The sequence below is a fragment of the Polyodon spathula genome, chromosome 27 (genome assembly GCF_017654505.1).
Source record: "Polyodon spathula isolate WHYD16114869_AA chromosome 27, ASM1765450v1, whole genome shotgun sequence".
Classification (NCBI taxonomy): domain Eukaryota; kingdom Metazoa; phylum Chordata; class Actinopteri; order Acipenseriformes; family Polyodontidae; genus Polyodon; species Polyodon spathula.
The window spans coordinates 2,282,991-2,310,747 of NC_054560.1; the positions used below are offsets into that span (position 1 = coordinate 2,282,991).

The window sequence follows — 27,757 nt, forward strand, 5'->3', positions numbered from 1 at the left end:
TTTGACTTAACAACAAACGTTATGTCCTACTGTATCTTTCCAAAGCGCCCTTCCCTTTTAATCTCATATTAAGAAGATTTTTGAAGAAGGAAAGATGTTCTGGATAAACCAGATGGAGCACGCTGAAGCACTTTCCTAAATTAAATATTTAATCAGGAGCACAGAAGTGCCAACGCAGGTTCTGAGCAATCAAATGGCAGACTTGGACTAATACCTTTGGTACTTCATTGCCATACAAATGATTCACAACACGAAGGTGAGATTATCCAACTGCTTGCTGCTTGGAATCCAGGCAAGCCACATGCTTCTGACAATACCATGGAAATGTCACAAGGCCAAGAAGGACCCAGGGGGCTGAATTTGCATTTCGATTACAGCTGCGAAGCCCTATGGCAGTATATTTGAGTCCTGATGAGGACACAAGTATTATGATAATTAACCTATTAGCATTTATAGCACCCAGCGCCTATGTTTTCCAATGTAGATTGGGATATTCAAGCACCTTTAAAGGGACTTTCTTTCCATGACATATAGCATAATATTAAAGGTATGTATGGTTTTTTATTGTGCACAACACAGCTCATTGTAGGTCAACCAATAGTTCTTGGAAGAGTAAGGGTTCTTTATAGCTGGGAAGAATACATACTCTTACTATCCCATCTATTTTCATTTGATCATTTCATCTTATTCTGCATAGTACAAGTAGGCTATCAGGACCATCTCACAATCCCATATCATGACTATTGAATCAGGTGACTCCAAGTAGGTCACCAGGGGAAGTAATCCATCAATGAATATTTAGTTGAGGCTTGTAAAAATCAAAGCCATGGGGATCAATGATGAATTTATTGTGTCTCTAGTCATTTGTTTTATCCCACTCAGACCACATGTGTACCAAGTTGAAATCAATACAGACAATCAGATCTCTCAAACAGATATTTTGTTCTTTTATTTTTGCTTAGTTTTTTAGTTTTCAGTAATTACAGACACTTATGAAGCGTGCACTGCTGTCTCACAAGAACAATGCTACCCCAAAATGTGAAATATTTTTTCATCATTTCACTCCCCCAAAAATGGGTTTATGCAGTGGTCACAAAGACTGGCATCATATTGAATGTCATCCCAGTCCTTGAAGTCACCACTGAAGACACTCACTGTACATGGACAGTTCAAGTATACCAAGATATCCAGTATAACATTTTGATTGGAGTCTGCCCTTTTCAGGTTATGTGGGGTCTCATTGCAAACTGTAATCTTGTGAGATATTGGAAATCATTTAGATTAACATTTGTCATTTCGCAATTTGTAGAGATTTCTAGGAAGTTTACGTCAGGCAAACAATAAACTAAAAAAAAAAAAAAACACATGCACATTTTAGAACTCAAGACAAGCCTGCTTTAGCATGATCAAGAGGGTGTAGGGCCTCTGCATTGATTCAACGTGATGAGTCTGCAAGGCTTGTGATCGTGAGACATGACCATTCTTCAACGATTACTGCCTCCAAACCCTTCGGGGAAATGGGGTGGAAATCAACAGCCAGAATGACTAATAGTGTTGGATTTGGAGACACATCAGTAACATCCATTCCCCATTGTCACAGCTGCAAATTCAAAATAATATATCAACAGAATGGACAGAATAGAATGCAGCAAGAAAAGGCAATGAATAATCTAATACAAGTGGTATACTAGATTTAGTCTAGCAAGTCATAAACCTCTACCAACACTGTATATCAAAATTCAGATTGTCCAGAATCTTGGCAGCTGGGTGTGACAGGGAGAACCCTGTAGCTGGTTCTTGCACGGATGTGTGCAGTTGGGACACATAACAGGAGACGTGTTGCTAGGCAACTAATTGAGCAGGTAGGCTCGCCCAACCCTTAGCTGATAGGGTGGTTCAGATTGGCTGGGGGGAGTGCCCAGGGAGGCTGCACTGCCATGCTACACAGAGGGACACTTTGTTACGATCAAGGAGGAGAGTATCCGCTCTGCAAGATAACTACTATAGAACTCTTCAACTGCAAGACGGTGTCTGTGAAGGCTCTGCTCAGCCAAGACTGTCGTAAAGAGCCGGAGTCGCTGGGAGACCGGGACTTCGGGAGCAACAGCAGTAGGTTGCATTAGAGGAGGTTCATCCCACCCAGTATAGAGAGGGTAACGTAGCGTAGTAGGTTCCTGGAGACGGACGTCCCTTTAAATGAGGCTACCGCTCGCCTTGTGTGGCAAAGTTTTATTTTTAGCTTTGTTTTCTTTATTAAATCTGACACTAGGGCTGCTATTACTCATAGCCCAGTGGCAGCACCCATGTGTGTGTTAAATCTGCCCACCTGACAGACCACACACATAACACTTCCCCCTGCTACACTGGGCTACAACAGTACCATAGCTAGCTGTATCACTGTAGCTCAAATAAACTCTGAGTCAGTCTCTCAATATTAAAACACTCATTATTAAAAAAAAAAAAAACATGGCACCTGGAAGCTTTCAAACCAGCAGCAGATAGGCTGGGAAAATACTCCCAGATTGAGATGGTGGATTGTTTAACTGGGGACCACTCACTAAGTCAAAAGTGGATAAAGCTCAAAAAGCCAGTAGCAATATAGGATTCATTATTAATACATATTATTAAATGGCTCATAAAAATCATTTCATATATATATATATATATATATATATATATATATATATATATATATATATATATATATATATATATATATACTATATTGTTAAACCTTTAAACAACCTCCTACCTCCTACCTCCAAGCCTGCAATATTGAAAGCTTCTGTAAAAATTGCCTGTGGAGAGTTTACTCTTTAATGATTAATCCAGGGATTGAAAAAGCGCCTAAAACGAAATCACACATTCATTTTTTGATATCCAGCAGTGTTTCTCTGACTATTTTAAATTAATTGCTTGCATGGGCTATTAAAGTCATCAATTAAATTAGACAATCACTGACTTGCTGTGGTGAAGTAACTTGCAGTGCGCAGGTGTAGAGGTGATGAAGTCCTCAAACAACGTCAACAAATAGTGTTCACAGTCCAAACAGTTTCTTTAACGGTGCTCCTGTGCTGCTGCTGAATATGAAGTTAAGTGTGACTGGTGCAGTGTGATCCTGGATGCTGGCTTACAGCGACAGTAATTACAAATTAACTGTTAATAACAAACACAAATACAAAACACACACGGTTACTTTCAGTTTCGCTCATCCTTTACAGGTCTTTCATAACGATAACAAAGGCACAGGTCGCTCAGCCACACACCCTGATAGACCTTCAGTCACTCCCCCTTTGGTTGCAAGTGCAATCACGTCTCCTCCAATCCATGATAGACACATTGCCTACCCATTAAGGCGCTGACTTTTAGCTTGTGGCTTCGCCCCCTTTTTGGTTGGCCAACTTTCAACTGACCCTGGAATTAACTGTCAAACCATCCAGTCCGGGGCACACTGTTCCTGTTATACCGTGCACCTGTGGCAGAGCAAAGCTCTGCCCTTTTTAAATTGGCAGGGATGGGGTTAACTTCCCCTGCCTGCCTGGGTTTATTATGTTCAGGTGGCTGGGGTTGATTAGTTGATTAGGTTGATTAACGATCAATCAGCGCCCAGCCACCTGATATAAAAGGAGGCCTATGCTTCTCATTTGGGACAGAGGGAGCTGAGGAAGCAGGTTGGTTTTTTTTTGGTTGTGTAGAAAACTTGAATCCAGTGGAGGCATTGCCCAGCCTGGAAACTGTTATTTTTGTGAGTTTTGTTTTTGCTTTATTTGTGTTTGAGTATTTGTTATTTTGCCCTTGTGCACTTTATTTTTGTTTATTTATAATAAAATGTTATTTTTTTGAACTGCAGTCTGTGTTTATTTGGTGTCAATAATGGGATAGTGCCACCTTCAGAGCATAATATTTTTATTTTTTTTTTTTTTTGGAAAAAAAAAAAAATGGGAAAGAAGAGCAGACAGCGGCAAATCCACTCGCCAGCAGCTGAAGATTTGGTGCTGCTGCAGTGGGATGGAGGACCCGGCCAGCCTCTTCCCCTGGTGTTCCTGGCTCAGGAGGACCATCGTTGGCGGTCCTATTTATTTGCCATTTGGTGTGGCCGGTTGGAGGAGGAAACAACTGGGCAGGGAACAACCAGGCCCAGGAAGAGGTGCCATGTTCACCCCGGGCATCAGGGGCCACCCCACTACCTCAGCACCACCACCTTCACCATCCCAGGAGATCTGGGACTGGTTGATGCACCCTGAAGCAGACCTCGTCCACGATCTCCCCATCTATCAACACGCTGTGGTGTCGAGATGGGGAGGGAAGGAGTGGGAGGCAGTCCTGCCCAGAGGTTGCCCTCATGGTGGTTAATTACCTGGCGGTAGACATGGGAGATCCACCGGTCACTCCAATAAAGAGAGGTGAGCCGCCTTCCCGAGAGCCAGAGAGGGCATGAGCCGCCTTCCCGGGAGCCAGAGAGGGCAGGAGGTAAGCTCACCGTCGCTCCCAGGAGCCAGAGAGGTGCAGGAGCTGCCGTCCCCAGAGCCAGAGAGGGGTGAGGAGCTGCCGTCGCTCCCAGAGCCAGAGGGGGAGGGGGATCTCCTCGCTCCCAGTGCCAGAGAGGGAGGGGGATCTGCTGTTGCTCCCAGAGCCAGAGGGAGGATCTGCTGTCGCTCCCAGAGCCAGAGAGGGAGGAGGATCCGCCTGTTGCCTCCAGAGCCAGAGAGGGAGGAGGATCCGCCGCTCCCAGAGCCAGAGAGGGGAGGAGCTGCCGTCGCTCCCAGAGCCAGAGAGGGGTGAGGAGCTGCCGTCGCTCCCAGAGCCAGAGATGGGTGAGGAGCTGCCGTCGCTCCCAGAGCCAGAGAGGGGTGAGGAGCTGCCGTCGCTCCCAGAGCCAGAGAGGGGTGAGGAGCTGCCGTCGCTCCCAGAGCCAGAGAGGGAGGAGGATCTGCTGTCGCTCCCAGAGCCAGAGAGGGAGGAGGATCCTGCCGTCGCTCCCAGAGAGAGAGAGGGAGGAGGATCTGCTGTCGCTCCCAGAGCCAGAGAGGGAGGAGGATCTGCTGTCGCTCCCAGAGCCAGAGAGGGAGGAGGAGTCTGCCAGAGCCAGAGAGGGAGGAGGAGCTGGGCCGCTCCCAGAGCCAGAGAGAGAGGAGCTGCCGTCGCTCCCAGAGCCAGAGAGGGAGGAGGATCTGCTGTCGCTCCCAGAGCCAGAGAGGGGTGGAGGATCTGCCGTCGCTCCCAGAGCCAGAGAGGGAGGAGGATCTGCCGTCGCTCCCAGAGCCAGAGAGGGAGTGAGGAGCTGCCGTCGCTCCCCAGAGCCAGAGAGGGAGGAGGATCTGCCGTCGCTCCCAGAGCCAGAGAGGGAGGAGGATCTGCTGTCGCTCCCAGAGCCAGAGAGGGAGGAGGAGCCCGTCTCTCCCAGAGCCAGAGAGGAGTGAGGAGCTGCCGTCGCTCCCAGAGCCAGAGAGGGGTGAGGAGCTGCCGTCGCTCCCAGAGCCAGAGAGGGGGTGAGGAGCCGCCGTCGCCTCCCAGAGCCAGAGAGGAGGAGGAGCTGCCGTCTCCCAGAGCCAGAGAGGGAGTGAGGAGCTGCCGTCGCTCCCAGAGCCAGAGAGGGATGAGGAGCCGCCGTCGCCGCCCCGAGCCAGAGAGGGAGCCGGGCCGCCGCCGCGCCGCCTCCGGCACCAGAGGGAGCCGGGCCGCCGCGCCGCCTCCGCCACCAGAGGGAGCGGGGCCGCCGCCGCCTCCGCCACCAGAGGGAACCAGAGGGAGCCGGGCCGCCGCCTAGAGCCGCCGCCTCCGCCACCAGAGGGAGCCGGGCCGCCGTCGCGCCTCCGCCACCAGAGGGAGCCGGGCCGCCGCCGCGCCTCCGCCACCAGAGGGAGGCCGGGAAGTCCTCGCCTCCGCCACCAGAGGGAGCCGGGGCGCCCAAACGCCTCCGGTAACGGTGCCGCCACCAGAGGGAGCCGGGCCGGAAGTTAAGCCTCCGCCTCCGCCACCAGAGGGAGCCGGGCCGCCGCCGCCGCCTCCGCCACCAGAGGGAGCCGGGCCGCCGCCGCCGCCTCCGCCACCAGAGGGAGCCGGGCCACCGTCGGCCGCCTCCGCCACCAGAGGGGGCAGGCCGCCGTAACGCCGCCAAAGGCACCAGGTCGCTCAGCCACACACCCGTCGACATGCTTCAGTCACCAGAGGGAGGTTGCAAGTGCCCATCACGTCTCCTCCAATCCATGATTGACGGGGCCGCCTCAACCACAGTAAAGCGCTTGGGGACATTGTTGGTTCTGGGGGGATTAGGGGGGGGATGGCCGACCTCTTCCGGGGGGGGGGAGTGGCCGATTGGGGAGGGGGGCCGGTGTACGTTGTACATGGGGGGAGGTGTGTGGCAGAGCAAAGCTCTGCCTTTTTAAATTGGCAGGGATGGGGTTAACTTCCCCTACCTGCCTGGGTTTATTATGTTCAGGTGGCTGGGGTTGATTAGTTGATTAGGTTGATTAACGATCATTCAGCGCCCAGCCACCTGATATAAAAGGAGGCCTCAGCTTCTCATTTGGGGAGAGGGAGCTGAGGAAGCAGGTTGGTTTTTTTTTTGGTTGTGTAGAAAACTTGAATCCAGTGAAGGCATTGCCCAGCCTGGAAACTGTTATTTTTGTGAGTTTTTGTTTTTGCTTTATTTGTGTTTGAGTATTTGTTATTTTGCCCGTGTGCACTTTATTTTTGTTTATTTATAATAAAATAGTTATTTTTTTTGAACTGCAGTCTGTCTCTGGGCCTCTATCCACTCGCCAGCCTGCCCCACCCGGAATTGTTTGGTTGTAGAAACACTTGAATCCATTCAAGTATTGCCCAGCCTTATTTGACAACATCTTCATTCGCTGCCTTTTGTCACACTTGCCTATTTTGACAATTTTCCAAGGTTTTCAGTTCTAGTGGTTGGATTTGATATGCACAGCAAATCAAAACCACAGAAGCAACAGGGTGTTGTAATAAATGTACACATTATGGTACATTCTCCTTCATTAATAAGAATGCCTGCCTTCAAGGTTGAATTTCAAAAACATCTTAAAAGCTTTGAAACAGCTTGTGAACTAATGGGATGATTTGCTGCACTTACATCATTGAAATGTAATTGAGTTCTTACTAAATGAAGACTTTCAGAGGCTTGTCCTGTATGTTTCTTTAGAACAGAATTTTGAAAGACAGACAAAGCCAAGTCGTGTACCTGCTCTCCACTGTGTACTTGAAGAGATGGATAAATGCAGAATGACTGGGAGGGCATACACTGAATAGCATTTTTACAACAGTACATGGGATTGACTGCATCTTTTTCATACAACGGAAAAGAAGGTGATTATCTATTAGATGTTTAGTGAGAAAGTAAGGGCTTGAGTAATGTGAAAAGAGCACACACATATTCCCTTCCATAGACAGATTAACTCATGGATTCTACTGAGTTCAGATCCACTTTGCATTTCTGTTTCAGTCGTCAGATCCTGGTGACTTTTTAAAATTTGAAAGCATCTTAAAATAACTTTCAGAAACGTGTCCAGTTTCGAAAAAACAGCTTAAAAATACTATTCAAAAAAGCAGGAGACAGTAATTGTGCAACACAGAACAGAATACATGGCCAATCTGCAATGAAAACCGACAAAGAAAACTGTCAACCACCGCCAGGAGGAGGTCATACCAAATTTCGCACTCCCTCCCCTGTAAAAGTATATTAACAAACATTATTAATGCATGTAAAACAACATATATATTATGATTAAACCATATATATATAAACAGTTTATGCATGCATGTATATTATGCCTTTCATATTTATGCATAGCTTAATTATTATTTGTAATATTGAAAAACCACATATGCTTTTACCATAATATGTGTATTTTCATAAAAGAACGACCTATGAAATTATGACAATTCATATTAGTTAAGATTTCCTGGAGTTTTTTTATAAGCTCAGTGGGCTTTAAAGAAAGACACATCTTGCTTCTGTAGGGCTAAAAAAAAAAAAAAAAACATCCGATGCAAATGAACGCCTTCCCACCAGCAACGCTTGTGAGGAATACTTCACACAGTGACAGCCGTCAAGAATCTGCTGTCTAGGGACTCAATTAATTGCCAAGCCTAATGCATTTCTGGATTGCATGAGATAATTTGGGGAGATTTGTATACTCTACTGTGTGCCTTGGGAACTAATGTTAGTTTGCTTTTAATTAGTTGAAAGTGTACTTGTTTTTGCACTTTGTTAAAATCTCTTTTCTAGGTAGCTGAAAGAATTGAGTATGAAGACAGGTATGCTTGCAGGGGGAGGGCAGGGCAGTCACTGGAACAGTACAGTGCTTTACTACCCATTCTCCACACTGAGACCTGAATGAACCTGTTTGCAAAGGGAGGTCAGGACAGTCATTGGAACAGCACAGTGCTTTACTAACCATTCTCCTTAGTGTAATAATGCACAGTGAAACCATGGTACAGCACAGGTTAGCATTGTAAAGCCCAGAGAAGTCTGGCAATGCATGTTAAAATACACGGCAAACCTTAGTAAATGATGCATATTACAGTCAAATGCATGGAGACTGTGTGCAATTTCACCGTGATGAACTCGCATAAGTGCTGTGGCGGGAGGGGGGGGGGGGGGGGGCTGCCCTGTAAATTAATGTATATTTGATGGTGGTTTATGTCAAATATGTTTGTTCTTTGATTACAGGTCACCTGTTGTTTTCTTAGTGCTTTTGTTTTTTGCCTTTTTGTAAATATTAATGTACAACCTCAAACCCTGTGTCTCTCTCGTTCTCTCAGCCGATGCCCACACCTAACAGAACATCCCTGTATCAGGGTACTGCCAAGTGCTGTGGTTTTCCTTTCGACAACTATAATGATCAGAAGACCAACAGAACTGAGGGCCCACTTGGCTACACCTCAGAGAGACGGTGAAAGGAAAGAGCCAGCTGTCTCTAACTTGTGTCATGTGGCCTCCAACAAGAGGACCAGAGCTGACAGCCAGCTTCACAGTGTGCAAAACTCCATGGAAATTAAAAAGCAAGTACTAAAAAAAGACTAAAAAAAACAATGAAAGCGCCACAGAACCCCCAGCAGTGTTTACAAGATGAAAGGATGTACAAAGATTAAAAGGATCAGATACAGTGATAGCACGGTGCTTAGCTGGGGAAGGGGGTTAATAATCCGTCCATTGGAAAATGACCCGAGTTCCGTCTGTCATGTATTGTGGGAGAGAACAGTTTTATGGTCTTATTTTAAAAAGCCAACAAGCAAAAAGAAGACCTAGAAAACAAAAAAAGGAGAGTGAGAAAGAGAACTGCTAACGTCACAATTACTGGGAGCTACACTCGTGATGATCGTGATACATTTTAGACAGCAATCAATAAATTTAAATGTCAGTATCACCCAACCCTAGAGCCATGCTGATTGAAGAAGCCATGAAAGGACTTTTTACTAAGAAGTGAACATAATTGCTGCACTTTTTTATAGCAGCCCCCCTTACCTTTTAATGTTGATTGCAATCAAACATTGGCTTCTTATTACAGCCAACCAAATAGAAATTTTCTTTTTTTCAGTCTGTGTAAAGGTGCTTCAACTCTGAGTTCTGGATCTGCCTTCAGTTCTAGTTGCCTGCCATAGACATATGTAATGCAGGCTAAATCAGCCAGTCTTATTAACAAGTGCTGACGCCATCATAGCTGGTATAGCCCGGAAAACTAAAGGTATCCAAAGTGGAAGAGTATGGTGCTGACTCTTATATTAACATGCTGCCTCTATTAAGTGTAAGGCTGAGGGAATATGAAGCCACCTTTTCAGGAACAGCGGATTGAAACCTGGTTCCAGGAGACCATGTGACCTACTTTGAAGCAGCTATGCTGTATCAAACCCCAAGTCTTTCCTGGTGTGCCGTGCAGTGTCCTGAAACCTAGTCTCCTGAAACCATGTTCCAAGCCAGCTTCGTGTTCCCTCAGCTTTAGAAAAACTTCACAAATGTAGGGGCAATTGTTGCAGTAGGACAGGTTAGTTGGTAAACTCTGAAGTACCAGCAGATGTCTGAGAGCACTTCTGAGGCCACAGGAGTGCTTTCATTTTTTAAGGATGGGATGGCTGGAACAAACTAATTGACAGTGTCTAAAGAAGTTGTTAACATTCTCTTAGCATGTGAGCACAGACCCTTTCAATGTTAGTGTCTTTTCACTGAAGCAGAAGCTGGCATTGTGCCTAAAAGATTAATTCTCAAACTGAATGCACTAGGGTTTCAAGGAAGCATATGTACATGGATTAGGGAGTGGTTAACATATAGAAAACAGAAAGTACTGATTAGAGGAGAAACATCAGAATGAAGTGTAGTAACTAATGGAGTGCCACAGGGATCAGTATTAGGTCCTCTGCTATTCCTAATCTACATTAATGATTTATATTCTGGTATAGTAAGCAAACTTGTTAAATTCGAAGACGACACAAAAATAGGAGGAGTGGCAAACACTGTTACAGCAGCAAAGGTCATTCAAAATGATCTAGACAAGATTCAAAACTGGGCAGACACATGGCAAATGACATTTAATAGAGAAAAGTGTAAGGTACTGCACGCAGGAAATAAAAATGTGCATTATAAATATCATATGGGAGATACTGAAATTGGAGAAGGAATATATGAAAAAGACCTAGGATGTTTTGTTTTCGTCTTCATCTAGACAATGTGGGGAAGCTATAAAAAAGGCTAACAAGATGCTCGGATACATTATGAAAAGTGTTGAATTTAAATCAAGAGAAGTAATGTTAAAACTGTACAATACATTAGTAAGACCTCATCTTGAATATTGTGTTCCGTTCTGGTCACCTCGCTAGAAAAAGGATATTGCTGCTCTAGAAAGAGTGCAAAGAAGAGCGACCAGAATTATTCCGGGCTTAAAAGGCATGTCATATGCAGACAGGCTAAAAGAATTGAATCTGTTCAGTCTTGAACAAAGAAGACTATGCTGCGACCTAATTCAAGCATTCAAAATTCTAAAAGGTACTGACAACGTCGACCCAAGGGACTTTTTCGACCTGAAAAAAAAACAAGGACCAGGGGTCACAAATGGAGATTATACAAAGGGGCATTCAGAACAGAAAATAAGAGGTACTTTTTTACACAGAATCATGAGAGTCTGGAATCAACTCCCCAGTAATGTTGTTGAAGCTGACACCCTGGGATCCTTCAAGAAGCTGTTTGATTAGATTCTGGGATCAATAAGCTACTAACAACCAAACAAGCAAGATGGGCCAAATGGCCTCCTCTCGTTTGTAAACTTTCTTATGTTCTTATGTTCTAAATCCATGGCTGTTTCCACCAACATTCATAATGTAAAATGTGTAATCTGTGGCATCAATACTAATCTCACACTGGAGCTTTGCTATAGCAAGCTGTCACAGCAAATCACTTGACGTGAGGAGCTCACATTATCAAAGCTGCCTACCTCCATGCAGCCCAATACATTGAAGTAAAAAAACAAGATTCATGAGTTCTTTGTTGTTAGTTCTGGTGAAAAGGATGTCTGAAGGCAAACACTTTGAAACCTAGGCCCAGCACAATTAAAACCCTCACAGAGCTCTTCGGTGTTAAAATATAGGAGGGAGACTTCTCCGGAGTCTTTTAACATTCGGTCATTACACTTATGGAATAGCCATGCAGGGAATAGAAAGTGGTCACTGAATACATAACCTTCAGCAGCTGAAAAAGCCTTGTAAATAAGGATCTAAGCAGAAATAGTAATAGAGACAAAACACACCTAATAGGATATTACAACTCTAGCAAATTTAATATTTACAAATTGCAGATGGGAAATTATTTTCATTGAATATTATCATAGAACAAGAACACAGCACAGGTGTGCATTATAATGACTGAATATTACCTTAACAAGGATGCAGCACAGGTGTGCATTATAATGACTGCATATTACCTTAACAAGGACGCAGCACAGGTGTGCATTATAATGACTGAATATTACCTTAACAAGGACGCAGCACAGGTGTGCATTATAATGACTGCATATTACCTTAACAAGGACGCAGCCCAGGTGTGCATTATAATGACTGAATATTACCTTAACAAGGACGCAGCACAGGTGTGCATTATAATGACTGAATATTCTACAGCAACTGAAATCGGTAAATGAATCCTCATGGTTTTTTAAAGCAATTAATGACTGACCCACCCACTAAAGCACTGTACTGCTCATGAACTGCATTATGTGATTTGATGTAATGTTCACTAATCCCTCTGGTTTAGCTGGTAAATGTCAGCTGGTTAATTTTAGATGCAGGAGGATTTGATACATAACAGGCAATATGACTATCTAAAGCAGATCAGCTGAGACAGAGGACCATAATATTGAAGGTCTTACCCTTAAGTGGCCTTCGAAGCACTCTCAAGCTGGTCACTATATCATTTACAAAGAATCTTCTTTCAAAAAACTTTAAGTAAAGACTGACTTAATTTAATTAAAAAATGACTTAATTAAAGACTGTACGCTTTGACAATATCTCCCAGATTGCATCGAAAGCTTTGCTTGTGTGTTCTCAAAGAGTATTGGCACTATTTATTTATCTATTTATTTTCCATTACTATTTGATGGTGTTTCAATCATTCTGAATGGTTCTGTTATTCCAATACTTATCATGTTCCTCACTTTACCTGGCTCTGAGCTGCTTTGAACTTGACTGGAGAATCCTATGTGCCGGGACAATTATTCCTCCTCATTCAATTACATCACAATGTGACCTTTCAACTCCAAACCAACCGAATCTCTGTCTATATCTGTAGAGTAGGTGGGGCTGGCAGAGGTGAAAGGTCATCTTTTCACATGATTTGAATGGAATGAAAAAAGCTTTTCTTATACATCAGTTATATGATCTCGTCATCATGTGATGGATCGTCTCCTAGTGGCTGATGAGTTAATAATACTGACGTCAGCATAAGACTCGAGTACAGAGCTTTATTGGAACAGTAAGACATCTGGCTTTGAGCTGCGAGGACAGTGGGTTGGATCCAGCCCTCGCCTCTCCATTCAATGGGCTGAGATGCCAAGCCGTTACAATACATTTGGAGAGACAGTAGTGAAGTGTATGGAAGCAGTGTCCTGCTTTTAAAAACATACCTCAGATGGCAGAAGGCATAGGGAGCTCCTGCTTTTCCTCATTCCCCACAGCCGGCTTGGCTTGAGTCAGAAACTTTTCTGTAGAAACAAAAATTTAATAGAATCCTACTTTACTTACATCTACACACTGTTAAGAAATCTTTGGCACACAAAAAAGTTGTTGAAACTTGTACTTTTGCAGTGCCAGTCTGTCTACTTAACTAATTTCCATCTGCACTCAATCTTAGCAGCCGGTTCCATCTGTAGTCTACAATTCAATCTGCAACCAGACATTATGCAGAGGTCAAGGTTCACCCGTATGTATCACATTGTTGTATAATTGCTATTTATAAATTAAACAACAAAATGCTTTGGTTTTCAATTTTTTTTTTTTTTTTTTGGGTAGCCTCTGCATGCTTTGACAACCTCTGCAAACAAACATGATGCTTAAAATGTACCGGAAAAGCTGAAATAAAGATGAAAGTAAAATCTAAAGATGACTTTGAAAGAGGTAAGCTTCAGTTTTCTCAGAAGTCTTAAACTCTTAATCTGTAAAACAGAGATTTACAGCCTTAAACAAGACAGTGGAAAATTCAGCTGCTTGTTAAATCTATCTTAACCATACATGGAGGTCTGGAAAAGATATGCCACTGTTTAAATCCTTAAACTACACCCATTCAGCACCTAGCTGCATACAGTAAAGAGAACACTACACCCGATTTGCATGGGACCCTCCAACTCTACTGTATGTGCACTTGCCTGGGTACTGGGATTTCCCTGTAATTCTGAATAGCTGAATAGCTGTGTCTGAACATTGCTGCTGCTCAAATCCATTACCCCACAAGTTGAACAGTTGTGGGATGAACTGGGGGGGGGGCAATCCTCTGCCTATCAAGTTATGGGGGCTATACTCCTAGATGAATGGGCCACAATCCCAAGAGACACCTTCAAACCTTGTGGAGTCTACACCACTATACTCACGCACTGCAACAAAGGGCTAATAAACAGAGTTCCTAATAAAGCAGCCATTGTGATCTATCTAAGCTCCTCAGAGAAACTTCTGGAACAGGTCGTTAAAAAAGGAAACAGTTTAGTATGAGGTAGATCGATACCTGATGGGCTCATTAATAATGGTTCACGGTCTGGACAAGGACATTAGCTAGCAGTATTGACCGAGTTGCCCACTGCATTACACACAACCACACATAGTGTCTTCTCCTATCTCTGCATGCTTCACTTAAACCCCATTCGGTGCTTCCACACAGTTCCTATTATTACTGTTTTTCACTGTGTGATTGTACACCTTTTTGCTCTTCAATGCATAATAGTCATTTATGTGCTTTGGTCGAATTGGTAATGGATTCCCTAATTGACTTCAACACCCATCAAATGAGTTACTTTGTTACTTTTCAGACTCATTTAATACAAAGCTGCTCTAATTCAGTCCATACTCACTCGAAGTTTCTGTTGCCTCAGTCACACTGCTTTGAGTATAATATCATTCTTTATGAGTTTCCTTTGTTAGCTCAGCCAAGCGGTGTCCATTTGATAGTCCAGTTTTGACCTGCAGCTTGGTTGGGGGCTGACTGCCAGCATTCAATTTATCAGGCTGATCGCAGACAAAACAAGGGAAAACTCATGCCAGGAACGAACACAGGGGCTTGGTCGCATTACTATAAATAATATAATTGGTCTTTAATTATTTTAAACATTTACAAGTGCAGGAACATACAGAGGATCCTTGTAATCACACAGTACCTGAAAGGTTAAACATATTTCTGTAAAATCATGAGTTTATCAGATTAGAGCAAAATGCAATCTGAAACGTCTGCAGGAGGCACGGGGTGACAGACAGATGGGCACACATGATCAGTGCATAAGGGTCCCCATTTTTTAAATCAGGATCCCAAAAATTGATACTGCACATTCAGCACACCCTCTCTCTATGGTGGGGGAGAACAGAGGCATGGCTTTATTTAAGTTGACTGAGAAAAACAAAGAGTTAGAGAAAGAAGGCAGAAAGCCGCAAATAATGGCAGTTTAAACTTATAATGATTTTCCTTCCATTTGCTTAAGCCATTCGTCCAACCCTAGGACAGTCTGTTCTGTAGTTTAAAAAATAATACAAAAACTATTTTTATTGAGAAACACATTCTCAGGGTAATTGAGTAGGAAATATAAACACAATTATAAGACATTTCCCAGCTGTAGTTACATGTTTTGATCAAACCAGACAGGACATGCCAAATTATTTTGTACTCCAGACAACCGAAGTGACCCCAAACAGCTATTAAAATCTACAGAGCCATGACAGTCATTGTACAACCTGCAAAATTAACCAATGCTGAAGTGTTCTTTTTTCTTTTATCGATTCAAAATGTAATTAATGATTTAGGTCAGATTAATCATTGTCCAAAATTTTCTCTAGGAAGGGGTATATCCCCCCCTGCCCCCCCCCCCCCCCCCCCCCCCCCCCCACCCCCCCCTGTCGTTTATGAAACCTGGTCGTAAGGTCAACAACTGTAAGGTCAACAATACTTTTGGACCAGCATTCCAGTTGTTGAAACTGTACTCCAACATGTCTAATGGAGAATTATACATTAAAACATGTTTTTAAAGTTTGTTGGCCCCATTAATTGAGTGGTTTTGCAGTATACATGATATAGCATAGTCATTGTGAGCATCACATTAGGAAGATACATATGGGGGTGTCTGTCTGTCTGAACATTTGTCCATCTGTATGTCACACTTTCATTTCTTCATATATCTGGTATTGTTTAGTTCATGGGAGTGCAGGTTCGAGTGCTCTCTGTTCAGGATGAAAGCCGTCTAAACACCAGGAAAAGAAAGCCGCAGTCTTTTTCGAGCCCTTGCTAGTATAACAAAAATTTTAAAAAACTGCTAAACCTTTCACTCCACAGAAAAAGTGCAATTGTGAAAAATCCCAAAACACAGTCCAGTATCCAACACAAAAGTCAAAACAAAGGCAGCCAATTCAAAGAGGCTTTTTCAAACTTACTTCTATCCTGACAGCTCTGTCCACACATGTACCATTCAGGTCAGTCCACATCGCCTGCCTAGCCCAAGCGCTTAACACCATTCAGGTGTTTCTCACTGTATTCAAAGTGGCAGCCAGTTTGGCCAAAATGGCTGCAGGTTACAGATTTTGGAGCTAGAGGTGTCTCTGTCTCTATGTGCATCCGTCTGTATGTCAGACTTACATTTTACACATCTTCAGAACACAACAAGGGAATCCACACACTGGAAAGCAGTCATTTAAATATATTTACCATGTTACCTTCATTTGCCTAATGACCTCTAGGTTTTACATACCACGCATCTAATTTTCATTACTTAACAAAAGTGATCTGGAAACTACAGTGCCCCGTACTGTCATTACAATAATAATAATAATAATAATAATAATAATAATAATAATAATAATAATAATCTTTATTTTATATAGCACCTTTCATATATAAATATCATAAAGCATTTTAACAAAAGTGAAAAGAGAATAAATAAATAAATAAAAGTCATAAGAATGCCAATTTAAACAAATGAGTTTTGAGGCGGGATTTAAATACAGACAGAGACTCAGAATCATGGATCACAGAAGGAAGTGTCTTCCACAATACAGGAGCATAGGAGGAAAAAGCCCTGTCACCCACTGTACGCAGTTTAGTCAGGGGAACAACCATAAGGCCAGCACTGAAGGACCACAAAGCACGATTAGCAGTGTAGGTGGTAACTAACTCAGAAATGTAAGAGGGAGAGGTACCTCTATTGGCTTTAAAAGTCAGCAGCCTAGCAGCAGAATTCTGAACATACTGGACTTTTGAAGGGTATTCTTTGACACCCCAGTAAGTAAGGCATTACAATAGTCAAGCCTGGAGGATACAAACGCACGAACAAGCTTTTCTGCAGCAGACAGCAACAAGCAGCCGAGCAATGTTCTTTAGATGGAAAAAGGACAGCTTGGTAATATTCCTCATTCTAAAACACTTAGCAAAACCGCTCTATAGGTGATACATATTTATTTCTAAAGAATTGTTCATTGTGTGTTGCCTGTTTATTGAAGACACAATAATGTCATAGCATAGAAATGTTGAAAAAACATATAAATGTATATAAAAAAAAAACTACTTACTTGTACAATTGCCTTTTATCTTAGAAAGCCACTTGTCAACTTTGAGGAAGTTTCATGTGAAATCAGTTTCACAAACTTGTTATAGATGAATAGACTTTAATCAAAATACTCGTGGTGCAAGTTTCCGAGCAGTAGTAGTTCTGATTACAGCGCTGCATTCTGTTTTGCACTTTCAAATGAGTGTGGTGTGTCCCAATATAGCAATCCTGGCACGCATACAGAGAAAGTAGAAATAAACTTAACCCTGAAGCTCTTTCTGTTTGCCTGAACATCGCTTTACAGTAAAGTGTTCTGTGCCATGTGTGAATACATTAAACTAGTCTAGTGGCACCTGCCTCCAGGGAGAGCTTGAGCCTTATTAAATACAAAGTACAAAATATATTTTAAAAGTAGAAACGAGTTGTATTGAAACCCTTATGTTTGTCAACTAGCACGCTGTGCTTGCCTATAAGCATTGTTACATGTTTCTATATAACTATATGTATAACCACTTCTACATGACTCTGAATTGGAAATGTGTGTGTGTGTGTGTGTGTGTGTGTGTGTGTGTGTGTGTGTGTGTGTGTGTGTGTGTGTGTGTGTGTTTATATATATATTTTTTTTTTAAACACGCTATTTAAATCTTTAATTAATACATTCCATTCACAACAAAGTAAACCGATCACTTGTACAATGTTTGTATGGAGTTTTCCATTTTTCAGAATTAGTATCAGTCTTACAAATATTATTTGTGTGTAAGGTCAGCTATACATTAAATACTGACCTTAGAAAAGTCCAATACACTTTAAACCACTGTTTTAATACTTCAAGTCTATTGAAAAAACTTAGGAAGATGTTTCAGAACATGAAAAGACATTCAAATTAGAAACCGTGAGAAAGAGTAACAGCAACATGATTGCTATCAGACACAAAATTGCTTCCTTTTCTTGCTACACATTTCCTGTCAATGCTTAAAAGTCTACCACATTATTTTTGCAAGCTAATTTTGCAGTTCTCCTGTGCTATGAAGTGACCAGTGTTTACCCTGCTTTTAGTGCTCTACCATGTATTTTATAATGCTGAGTGCTTCGCCATGCTTTCACTATGCTAGCCTATAGGATGAAATCCCTCTCAAAGGGTAGTGAATGTGGTGGTTTATACGTAGTCACACTTCACACATTATTTAGCATTAGAATATCAGGTTGTGAGGTGTCCGTCTGTCCATCTGTATGTATGTCATACATTTGTGCACATATCCAGAGAGCCTCTTATCCAGTTATCATGAAGTTTCGTATTAACTGACATGCGGTTCATGTGCGTCATGGGCATTGAGTTTTGATACAGACATCTCTGAGTTAGAATGTACAGGCACAGCGGGTGGTGCATAGTACTGACAGAGTTGTTGCAGTTTGCTATGCTTTTCCTATGGTCAAATTTGAGAAAGGGCAAATAATCGCCTCTGGCCTGGATTAAATCAGAGCTATAGTGCTGCCACATCTATTATAAAGTGTTGCTTTGGTGGCATCACAAACTAGATTCACTCCAGGTAATACATTGCCATTTCTGGAACTGTGTAATACTGATAAATGTAATTAGCACCTAACTCAAAGCAGTATAATCACAGCTACAGTATGCATGCACCAATGAATGAATGCAAAAAAAAATACTTTTGTATCTGAATACATTTTACCTGAACCACCTTAAAACTACACATAGTGATGAGGACAGTGAGAACACATTTCAAATAGGAATTCAAAGCTTGAGCTATAGGCTTACAAATCATCACCGCTTAACAAGGTAGGCACATATTTACATAATCTATCTTGAAATAATAGAAACGTGAAAATTCACACATGATAGTTTTTTGCAGGGCGGAATGTGTTTGGACTCTATTGGCCCAGGTTATGAGCTGTTGGGTGGTTTCAGTGGTACCAGAAGTTCTTGGTCCCTTAGCCTTTGTTTGACATTTAACAGTGTTTTTTTTTTTACATGTCATTTGTTTCCCCTTAATTGAGATAAGCACAATGCAGTTCCACTGTGCCTGCAAACCAACCCAACTATATCAGATTTTGTATAACGCTGTATCCAGTGATTCTCATGGGGTCAGGGAAATGTCTTATATAGAACATAGATGCTGTCGGATCTGTCAGATAAAACTGAGGAAACAAACACATTTTTTTTTCTGAAACTAGAAAACATTTTTTGGTGCCCAATTATTTTGACCCCCAGTTGTTCTCCCCCATTAAGAATTTTCAGTGATGTTCCCTGACTCTGTAACTCTCCACACAGCTCAGCAGAACTGAAGACCAGTGGATCAAGTCAACTGCGTCTATACCCAGCCGCTGCAGGTGCCAGCAAGATACCGGCCCCTGGACAAAGGCCAGCCCTGCAGGTTTGTACTTGAGCTCTGTGCGACTCACCCTGCACACGTCACAGCTATGCTTTTACCAGGTGAGCCACTTTGCATTTGAGGGTCAAAGTTTAGTTCCACAAGACGAGCCCCAGGGGGTATATCTTAGTTGCAGGTTGAATTTAATTCAGTGGTAACTGACCCATGAGCTGAAGAGAGCTCAACAACACCAAACTCTAATCTAACTGAAATCAGTTGTAGGAAACTGTTTACACATCTCAGTTTTTAAATGAGCAAGAGCACAAACACAAAAACAAATAGCTGGTAGATCTGGTACACAGCCAAGAAAATATCTGCAGAAAAAAATACACACACAAACATACATTACACATTTATTTAAAATAAGATCAAGTACGTGGAACTGAACAAAATCTAGGACATATTTTTATTGCAAATGAGATGAGATATCATTGGACCAAAAAAAGAGATCTTTATGAAAACCCAATGAAAATAATAGCATATTGCATTGCCTAGATGTTATGATAACGCTACAGTTTCATTACAACAAGAGCATTTTCCAGCGAAAGAAAAAGTTGGATTTCTGCAATAGAAAACATAGCAGTTAGTTGGCAGCATTATGGGTGCATAATCTATACACTAACTTGAGTACCTTGCAGGTTGTGTGAACTGCTGTTGCAGATCCTGTACTGTTTCAAGATAAAACAAACTTGTGTCTTCTATGGTCTAGCAAGGAAGTCCTTATCAGACAAAAAAAGGAAATATGGTTTTCAAAAAGCTGTTTTAAGTTTTTTATTCAAGTGTAATTTGAGCTGTCAACTTATCACAATTCAAAACCACAAGAAACCAGAAAGAAGACACACAAGAAGAATCACAAAATGGTTAGTACAGGTAGAATAACCTGGGCAGATATTCACAATTCCTAAACAATTTAATGTTTTTGTTGGCAGGTATTAAATTAAATCAACATGTTAAAAATGTGTTAATTCCCAACAAGAACAGCTGTCTTTGTCTTATTTGACCTATATTGTAGGTCATATTGCCTTATTATAACAATACAGACAGATAAGTCATTACTTTAAGACCACAACTTCAGAGAAACTATAAGTGCATTTACGCTTACAACTCGGACCAGAACTGGCTCGAAGTCGATCAGATTAAAAGATTCTTATCATCTGAGTCACCCATTCACACTTGAGCACAGACCTAAGATGACTGTGGTCCCATATGCGCACATATAACCCCTGAACTGTAGTGCATGTCCGATGACATCATACCAACCACTTCTTGCGTGAAGACATTTCTCCTCCCTAAAATACAGAGGGGGAAGTGTTTAAATCAACAACAAGTCTGTCATCTGTGTTACTGGTGTGTTTTTACATCACGATGGTCAATCTGTGATTAAGATTTAAATTTGCTGTCAGAAATGGGTCCTTGAAAACTTGTGTATCAGTACCATCTACTGCCACCTAGCACACAAAGCAAGACAACAGAGGGCTCTCAGACACGAGAAGCTACTAAAACAACAGAAACAAAAGTGACAACAGGCAGCTTCATGGAACCTTCGTTTTGAATGGTTTGTTTTGAAGACAGCCATGCAATTTTATTGCACTTTGGAAACTACTTTGAGTTACAGTAGTACAAGATATAATTGCAGAATGTGGACACAAACAAGAATATCAGCATTTTGGGGCAATGCAGTAAGAAAACATTTAGTTGTGAACAATGATTGGAAAACTTTTGCGTCAGCAATGAAACTTTTGTTGACTTGGTTATTTGCAAACACCTGCAATTATGCAGAAAGATTCCCTCTTTAGTGGAACAGTTCCAGTGCCTGTGATGTTGGCAATGTCTTTGTGACATCTCGGAACACCTTGTCAGAATCGCACTTGTGAGCACCTATTTAGTGTTTCTTTGACAAAGGTCTGCACATGCTGTTCGTAAGGTGACTGTTAAAATCATACTGCCAAATGTAATTTGTAAACTACAAGGTTTGCTTCTGCAGTCAATCTTACAAGGATTTAGAGATCGGTATGGGTAGCCCCAAGTTGTAGCAGCTATAGACAGCATGCATATACCTATTATTGCACTGTCAGAAAACAGCGCAGACTTCTAAAACAGAACACGTTTCCATTCAGTCATCATGCAGGCAGTTGTGGATAACAAGTACAGTTTGTGGCACATGTTCGTTGGGTTCCCTGGAAAAATAAAATGTAGACGCTCCAGTACATTTAACAGGGCTACTGCTTTCCCACTACTGCCCTGATGAAACCTTGCACTGACAATGGACATCTCAAAGCCGAAGATGTGCATTTTAATGATACACTTTCACAGGCTGTTAAAACATGCTGGATGTGTTTGCTAAAGATACATTTATGCCATGACTTATTGGTGCTGCTGTGCACTGCACAACTTATGTGAGCAGCAAGGTGTCGTTTCGAATGTGTAGTGATTTGAAAGCCTTAATGTTGTTTGCATGCCCAACCAATGCTTAAACTTCCACACACTCGCAGCTTTATTCTTCAAATTGTATCATTGTTAGTGCCATGATGCATATAATTAAACAAGCACGATGTGCAGGTCTAAAGCATGTTAGTTTTAAATAAGACTGCATTCACCCCGTGAAGGAAACTTTTCATTCTCTTACAGACTTTACTGTAATAATTTGTTTAATTCTAAATACAGGTACCCACAAAACCGAACTTTTCCTTATAATGATATGCATCAAAATACGATCATGTTATGTTTGTAGATATGTGTGAAATATAATAGTTTTGTGGCAACTAGGCTTGATTCACATTTAGCCCACATAAATTACATGTTTAAATATCTTTCTACGTTCTAGCACAAATATCTTAAATCTTATTATTTTGATAAATGTAAATAAACTATAGCATTTACTATCCAACGAAATGAAGTCCTCCACCTCTGTCTCTAGCGTTCTGTCAAAGCTATGTTTTGCTTCTGTTGTAACAATCTCAACTTTCTGTTCCTGCTGTCTGTCTGTTTGTCGCTGACAATGTGGGCATTGCCCCCAGGGTATGGGGCAAGTGGGAGGCGCTCAGGTCACAGTAGAGCAAAAGACAGAAAAAACCGTCACAGAGCCCCCTCTGGAGCAAGACACTTTTAGGATGGCTGGACCTGGGACAGCTGCGTTTACACACACACACACACACAAAGGCCTAGGCCGTCTGTCAGCTTCAAAGTGGCTAGTGTAAATGGGGTATAGGCCTAGTCTTAACCAAAGTAATTTATTCAGAAACTAAACAAACAGGTAATGTGACGGGTAAGTGCATTAATTTGTTACATTTATATAATGGGGATTGATTTTATTCTTAAGTATCGTTACGTGTAACTGGGTAACGGATATCGGAGTGCTGACTGTAACTCTCTGGCCCCTCAAAGGTCCTGGAAAGCTAACAGAACGAAAGAAAAATGTAAAGATTTCAAACAAAATAAGTAATAAGGAAATAAGGAAAACACAGACTAAATGAAGATATCCCGACTTTACTAATAAATAACATAACATTAAGAATAACTAAAATTAACTAAATTAAAGCCCCCATCCACCTTAATTGAACACCAACAATGTTTTCTACCAAAATAAAAGTAAAATGCATAGAAAGATATAAACCCGAACTGATATAAACTAGGAGTGATGTGGCAAGTTTTATTTAAAAATTCTGAAATTCATTCAGACACAGAGGAGACAGTGCTAAACAGATTTAACAATTAGCAAAAATCTTCATATTGACCCAAGGGGATTTCATAAACATGTTTTACAATACAATTAAAACAACCCTACCCCCTAACCCAACACCACGCCATTCATATAATTGAATACAATTCAAAGCATCTTCTTGAATATCACTTGGGTGGGTACTGAGCAAATGGCGACTCTTCGTTTACCCGATTCTGAAAAACAAGAACAAGATTTCACAAACACGTGGCATAGGCGTCTCCCAATAGACCAGCTTTGCAACATGTTCAAAATAATATTGTCCTTTATGGGTTGATATATTAAAAACACTTTGTGTGTTTTTAATATATCAGTTCTCTTCTAGAATTTCTCTTCTATGGACTGCAGCAATGCTGGATCGCTGTGTATCCAGATCACTCTCCCTGCTGCAGCAATGCTGGGTCGCTGTGTATCCAGATCACTCTCCCTGCTGCAGCAATGCTGGATCGCTGTGTATCCAGATCACTCTCCCTGCTGCAGCAATGCTGGAACGCTGTGTATCCAGATCACTCTCCCTGCTGCAGCAATGCTGGATCGCTGTGTATCCAGATCACTCTCCCTGCTGCAGCAATGATGTTTCTGCAATACACATCTCATTTCTGGATACATTGCAATGTTTAGAAGGTAAATCTTATCTCTCCTGGCAAACATGCTCAAGTAAAAGTTTTTTTTTTTAAGTAATTCTTTAGTTGATTTACCTATGATGTGTGAAGAAAAATATCAAAATCAGGATTATGTGGCATATATATTGCTTCAGTAGTGATAGCACAGGATGGAGTAGGTAAAGTAATGTGCTTCTTGTAATCACTGCAGGGTTTCTGTGACACTTAGGGACCGGTAACCCCACACATTTACGGGCGCTTCATTCAGGGTGTTGGTTGCTAATGAACAGTAAAGTGTTGGATTTGACAATGTGTTTGTTTTGAGCTAGCTGCAAAGTGAATACCCTTCCACACAGATTCCAGAGCCAGATAGGGGTCCACTCACCATGGGCACATCCTCCAGTCTCTTGAACTCTGCTTTCCCAGAATTGCAGGCCTTTACTATGACAACCACAATGACCAGGATGAGCACAATAGCAAAGATACACAGCACAGCCACCAGGCCCGGGCTCCTGGGCAGGTCATTGATGGAACCCAGAGCTTGAGAAACAAAAGAACAGCAGAACTTCAACACTAACCCTCCAGGATCCAATTACTACTGGAGCTGTAACTGTATACTTACAAAGTGTGCAGTTTTTCCATAATAACACTGCACACAATGACAAAAAACATCACTTACGTTTCTCTTTGTTGTTGTTTGTTCTGTTATTTTGTACTTTCTGAAAGCTGCCATTTTTATACTTTTGCCTATGATAGCATTTGTATGTAAGGGCCTTGTACACAAAGGATGACAACAATTTAAAAAATATATGTTCAAATTTTAAATAGACACACTGTGCCGCTTTATACTGTAAAGTCAAAAATATTTGCGAGCCTTTTATTATGTGTTTTTCGCGTATGAAAAAAAGCCACAAAAATGTTTGGCACAAATATCAAATTTCACTAACAACACATACTTTGTACGTTATATCAGTGCAACCAACTTGTATGTAAGCTTCCTAGTGCTTTTATTAACCATCGTGAAATGAAGTGGCATGGAAAAGAGTTTTATGCCTACTACAATTGATATAAACCAGAGTGAGTTAATAACCAAAGTGATATTATCAGGTGTCTCCATTGACTACCATTATATTCTGGTTAGGTAGTGGAGGGTGATATTAATAGGAGTTATTAAGTGGGTGGTGCAGAGTGGCTGTTGCTCACTGAGGATTCCAGCAAGGCCTCTGCCACTCCACAGTGGCCCCTACTGGTCAAGTGAGCTCAACGCAGGCATCTGCAGGACTGGCTCTGGTTCTTCAAGGCCGGTTGCATCTGCTAGACAGCTCCTGGGTTTAAAGAGGGAGTGGCTAGGTTGTGGGATCGGATCGGAGATGCCCACTGGACCTGCAGCTCCTGGGTTTAAAGAGGGGGGTGGCTTGGTTGTGGGATCGGATCAGGGTTGCTACAGTGAAGGAAAACCTTTGGGACAAAACTGTGGAGTTAAATAACGTGTCACACTGAATTACATGCAAAAAAAAACAACTTACGTGTTAGGTCAGTACTGTTAATCTTATTGGTGGTATTTGTAGTGAGCAAAGGGGCCTGCACTGAAACAGTGGTTGTTTTCAGCGGAACGCTGACAGTCTCATTGACAGGATGGCTGGTGTGGTTATTCACAGACACGGTGGAGGAGTCCGGTTTCAGTGGGGTGGAGGCTGATGGAGAAGCGGTGGATGAACCCAAGGTTGTGTTGGATTTGTCTGGTAATGCTGTTTGAACTCCAAGAGTGGTCTTGGTTGAATTGTCTTGGGATTTGCTTGTTTCTGTCAGGGACTGGTTGGAGGTTGTAGCGGTAACGCTCTTTATTGTATCTGCGGTGGTTGTAGACCCATTTGTAAAGCCTGTAGTGGGGTCCTTTATTGTTAATGCTGTGGTGGTATTAGGGTTAGGGTTAAGGTCAGAGGTTGACGTTGTGGTTGCCTCTGCACGTACCTCTGAGAAAAGAAATATTAGGGTTACATAATGTTAAAGAGGAAGTAGCTTCAAAATCCCCTTACCTTTTTATGGTGGTTGCATTCTCAATGGGCCTTATAGCAGTTCCTGAAATACTGAGTGAAGGTGCTTTGAGTATGAGGCCCAGAGCTGCTCTCAGGTGTGCTGTCTAATTAGTAGCCTCTAGTGCACAGCAGGGTACTGCACAGTCCTTTTCTTTTTGATGAGGTTTGCAATCACTCTGAGTGCTTCTTTGATATTGTCTAGATCTGCTGATCTGACACTTCAGAACAAATTATCGTTTTATTACTGTACACTAGATGGTGCTGTTGCATCATTCTTAGCTTAGCCAATGTTACAGGCAACGAGAAGTGAAGAGCAGCTCCTGAACTCAAGTGAAAGCACCCTAACACAGACTTAAAGTATTTGCAAGCACCATAAAAATGTTGGAAAACTCTATTTTAATCAATAGATAATTGCCTCTTTTCGGGAAAAAAAAAGGTTTTATAAAAATTAATGTCTATTTTTACATTTGACAATCGAAAGACTCCCTCTAGTGGCCAAACTGTACAGTTGCAGGCACTGTTCTCAATAGATCTCTGACTTTCACATAAACAAAACTGGCTTTGTATATTTTGTGTTGTCTGTGATCTTATAATATTTAGCAGTGATGCGCTGTATTATTACATTTGTAATGGGATATATGGCAAGACATTACAGTTGTGTAAGCGAGCATGAAGCCAATACCTGAAGATCTACTTCAGGAACACGAATTCCCTGGCACTGCTGTAAATTCTGTATCATAAAGTAATCAAAAGTGTGTAACAAAGACAGACAGACAGGCCATTATAATCCTCTGAATAACTAAGACTCGCCTTAGCAAGTTTTATCACAATCAGATAATCAGTTTTCAGTGGCAGATATATATTTATATGTATAAACAGTAGTGTACAAATGTATTAGAACACCCCATCACTTTTGCTTTGATCTGTTGTACATATGAAGTCAAACTACTGGAGCTGAATAAATATCTAACAGCATGTCCACACATCCCCAGTGATAATTAGACACTACTAAATGCAAGTCAGTTTTCCATTACAGTTGCAAAAGCTTGCATGTTCTGAAACAATCAAGTTCCGAACTACTGTTCAAAAATCTAGGAATTCCTGTTCAGGTACATTTTCCCCTCAAGCATGCAATGTAAATAGAACCAAAGAAACTTTAACCCAACATTTCACAGTCTGAAAGTGAAACCATGTGAATTATGAGAAGCTCTGTGTTTATTTTGTTAGTGTTATTTATCTAATGGTTTTTCCATGTACATCAATTGTTATGTACCAGCTTCCTGATAGCTTATAATGTCCTATGCTGTAGGTCACACAGTCTGACTGCAGCTAGTCCATTGGAGTAAGTGAGCCCTACACCACAGGAATTGATGAACCAGAGTGAGGTACAGCATTTAGTGCCATTTGAAAGATTTAACACAATGAAGGGTGGTGGTGGGAGGGAGGTTATGGTAAGGGTTAGGGTTAGGGTTAGCTCCCAGTGTCAATAAGTGCATTCATTCCAAAGCCTTGGTTAGCGCTCCTGTGAGCCAAATGCATACTGTAGACACTTGTGTACACCAGCGATCCACCAGCCTGTAGATAGTGTGCACTTGCCACCTGTCTCATTTCACACTGCTTACCTGGTCAAGGTTACGCCCTGCAAACTGCTGGCATGCTTGAAGTGTCAGTTGAGAAGTGGAGTCTGGGTGTCAGTGTTAACTCTGTAATGCCCTTTTCTGTTTCACATGTCATACAAGGCTTAGCCACCCCTATATATATATATATATATATATATATA

At 41.8% G+C, this 27,757-nt stretch overlaps 2 protein-coding genes across 4 annotated transcripts in view; both read right to left on the reverse strand.

Moving 5' to 3' along the window:
- Window positions 1-17,392, reverse strand: part of LOC121301411 (cAMP-specific 3',5'-cyclic phosphodiesterase 4D-like) — a 169,254-nt gene extending 151,862 nt beyond the window's left edge. Inside the window, exons 1-2 of one of the 2 annotated variants that reach the window (XM_041230787.1) lie at window positions 17,254-17,392; window positions 13,125-13,202 (exon numbers count right to left, since the gene is read on the reverse strand). In XM_041230787.1, the coding sequence (XP_041086721.1) occupies window positions 13,125-13,166 (42 nt within the window). In that variant the 5' untranslated portion in view covers window positions 13,167-13,202; window positions 17,254-17,392. Of the gene's footprint in view, window positions 1-13,124; window positions 13,266-17,253 lie in introns of those variants that run through there. The other variant, XM_041230788.1, reaches the window with a different exon arrangement.
- Window positions 17,393-23,091: 5,699 nt separating this feature from the next.
- LOC121301122 (uncharacterized protein PB18E9.04c) overlaps window positions 23,092-27,757 on the reverse strand; it is a 7,372-nt gene continuing 2,706 nt past the window's right edge. The window contains exons 2-4 of one of the 2 annotated variants that reach the window (XM_041230243.1): window positions 25,468-25,914; window positions 24,327-24,481; window positions 23,092-23,515 (exon numbers count right to left, since the gene is read on the reverse strand). In XM_041230243.1, coding sequence (XP_041086177.1) covers window positions 23,468-23,515; window positions 24,327-24,481; window positions 25,468-25,914 — 650 coding nt within the window. In that variant the 3' untranslated portion in view covers window positions 23,092-23,467. Of the gene's footprint in view, window positions 23,516-23,564; window positions 23,919-24,326; window positions 24,482-25,467; window positions 25,915-27,757 lie in introns of those variants that run through there. The other variant, XM_041230242.1, reaches the window with a different exon arrangement.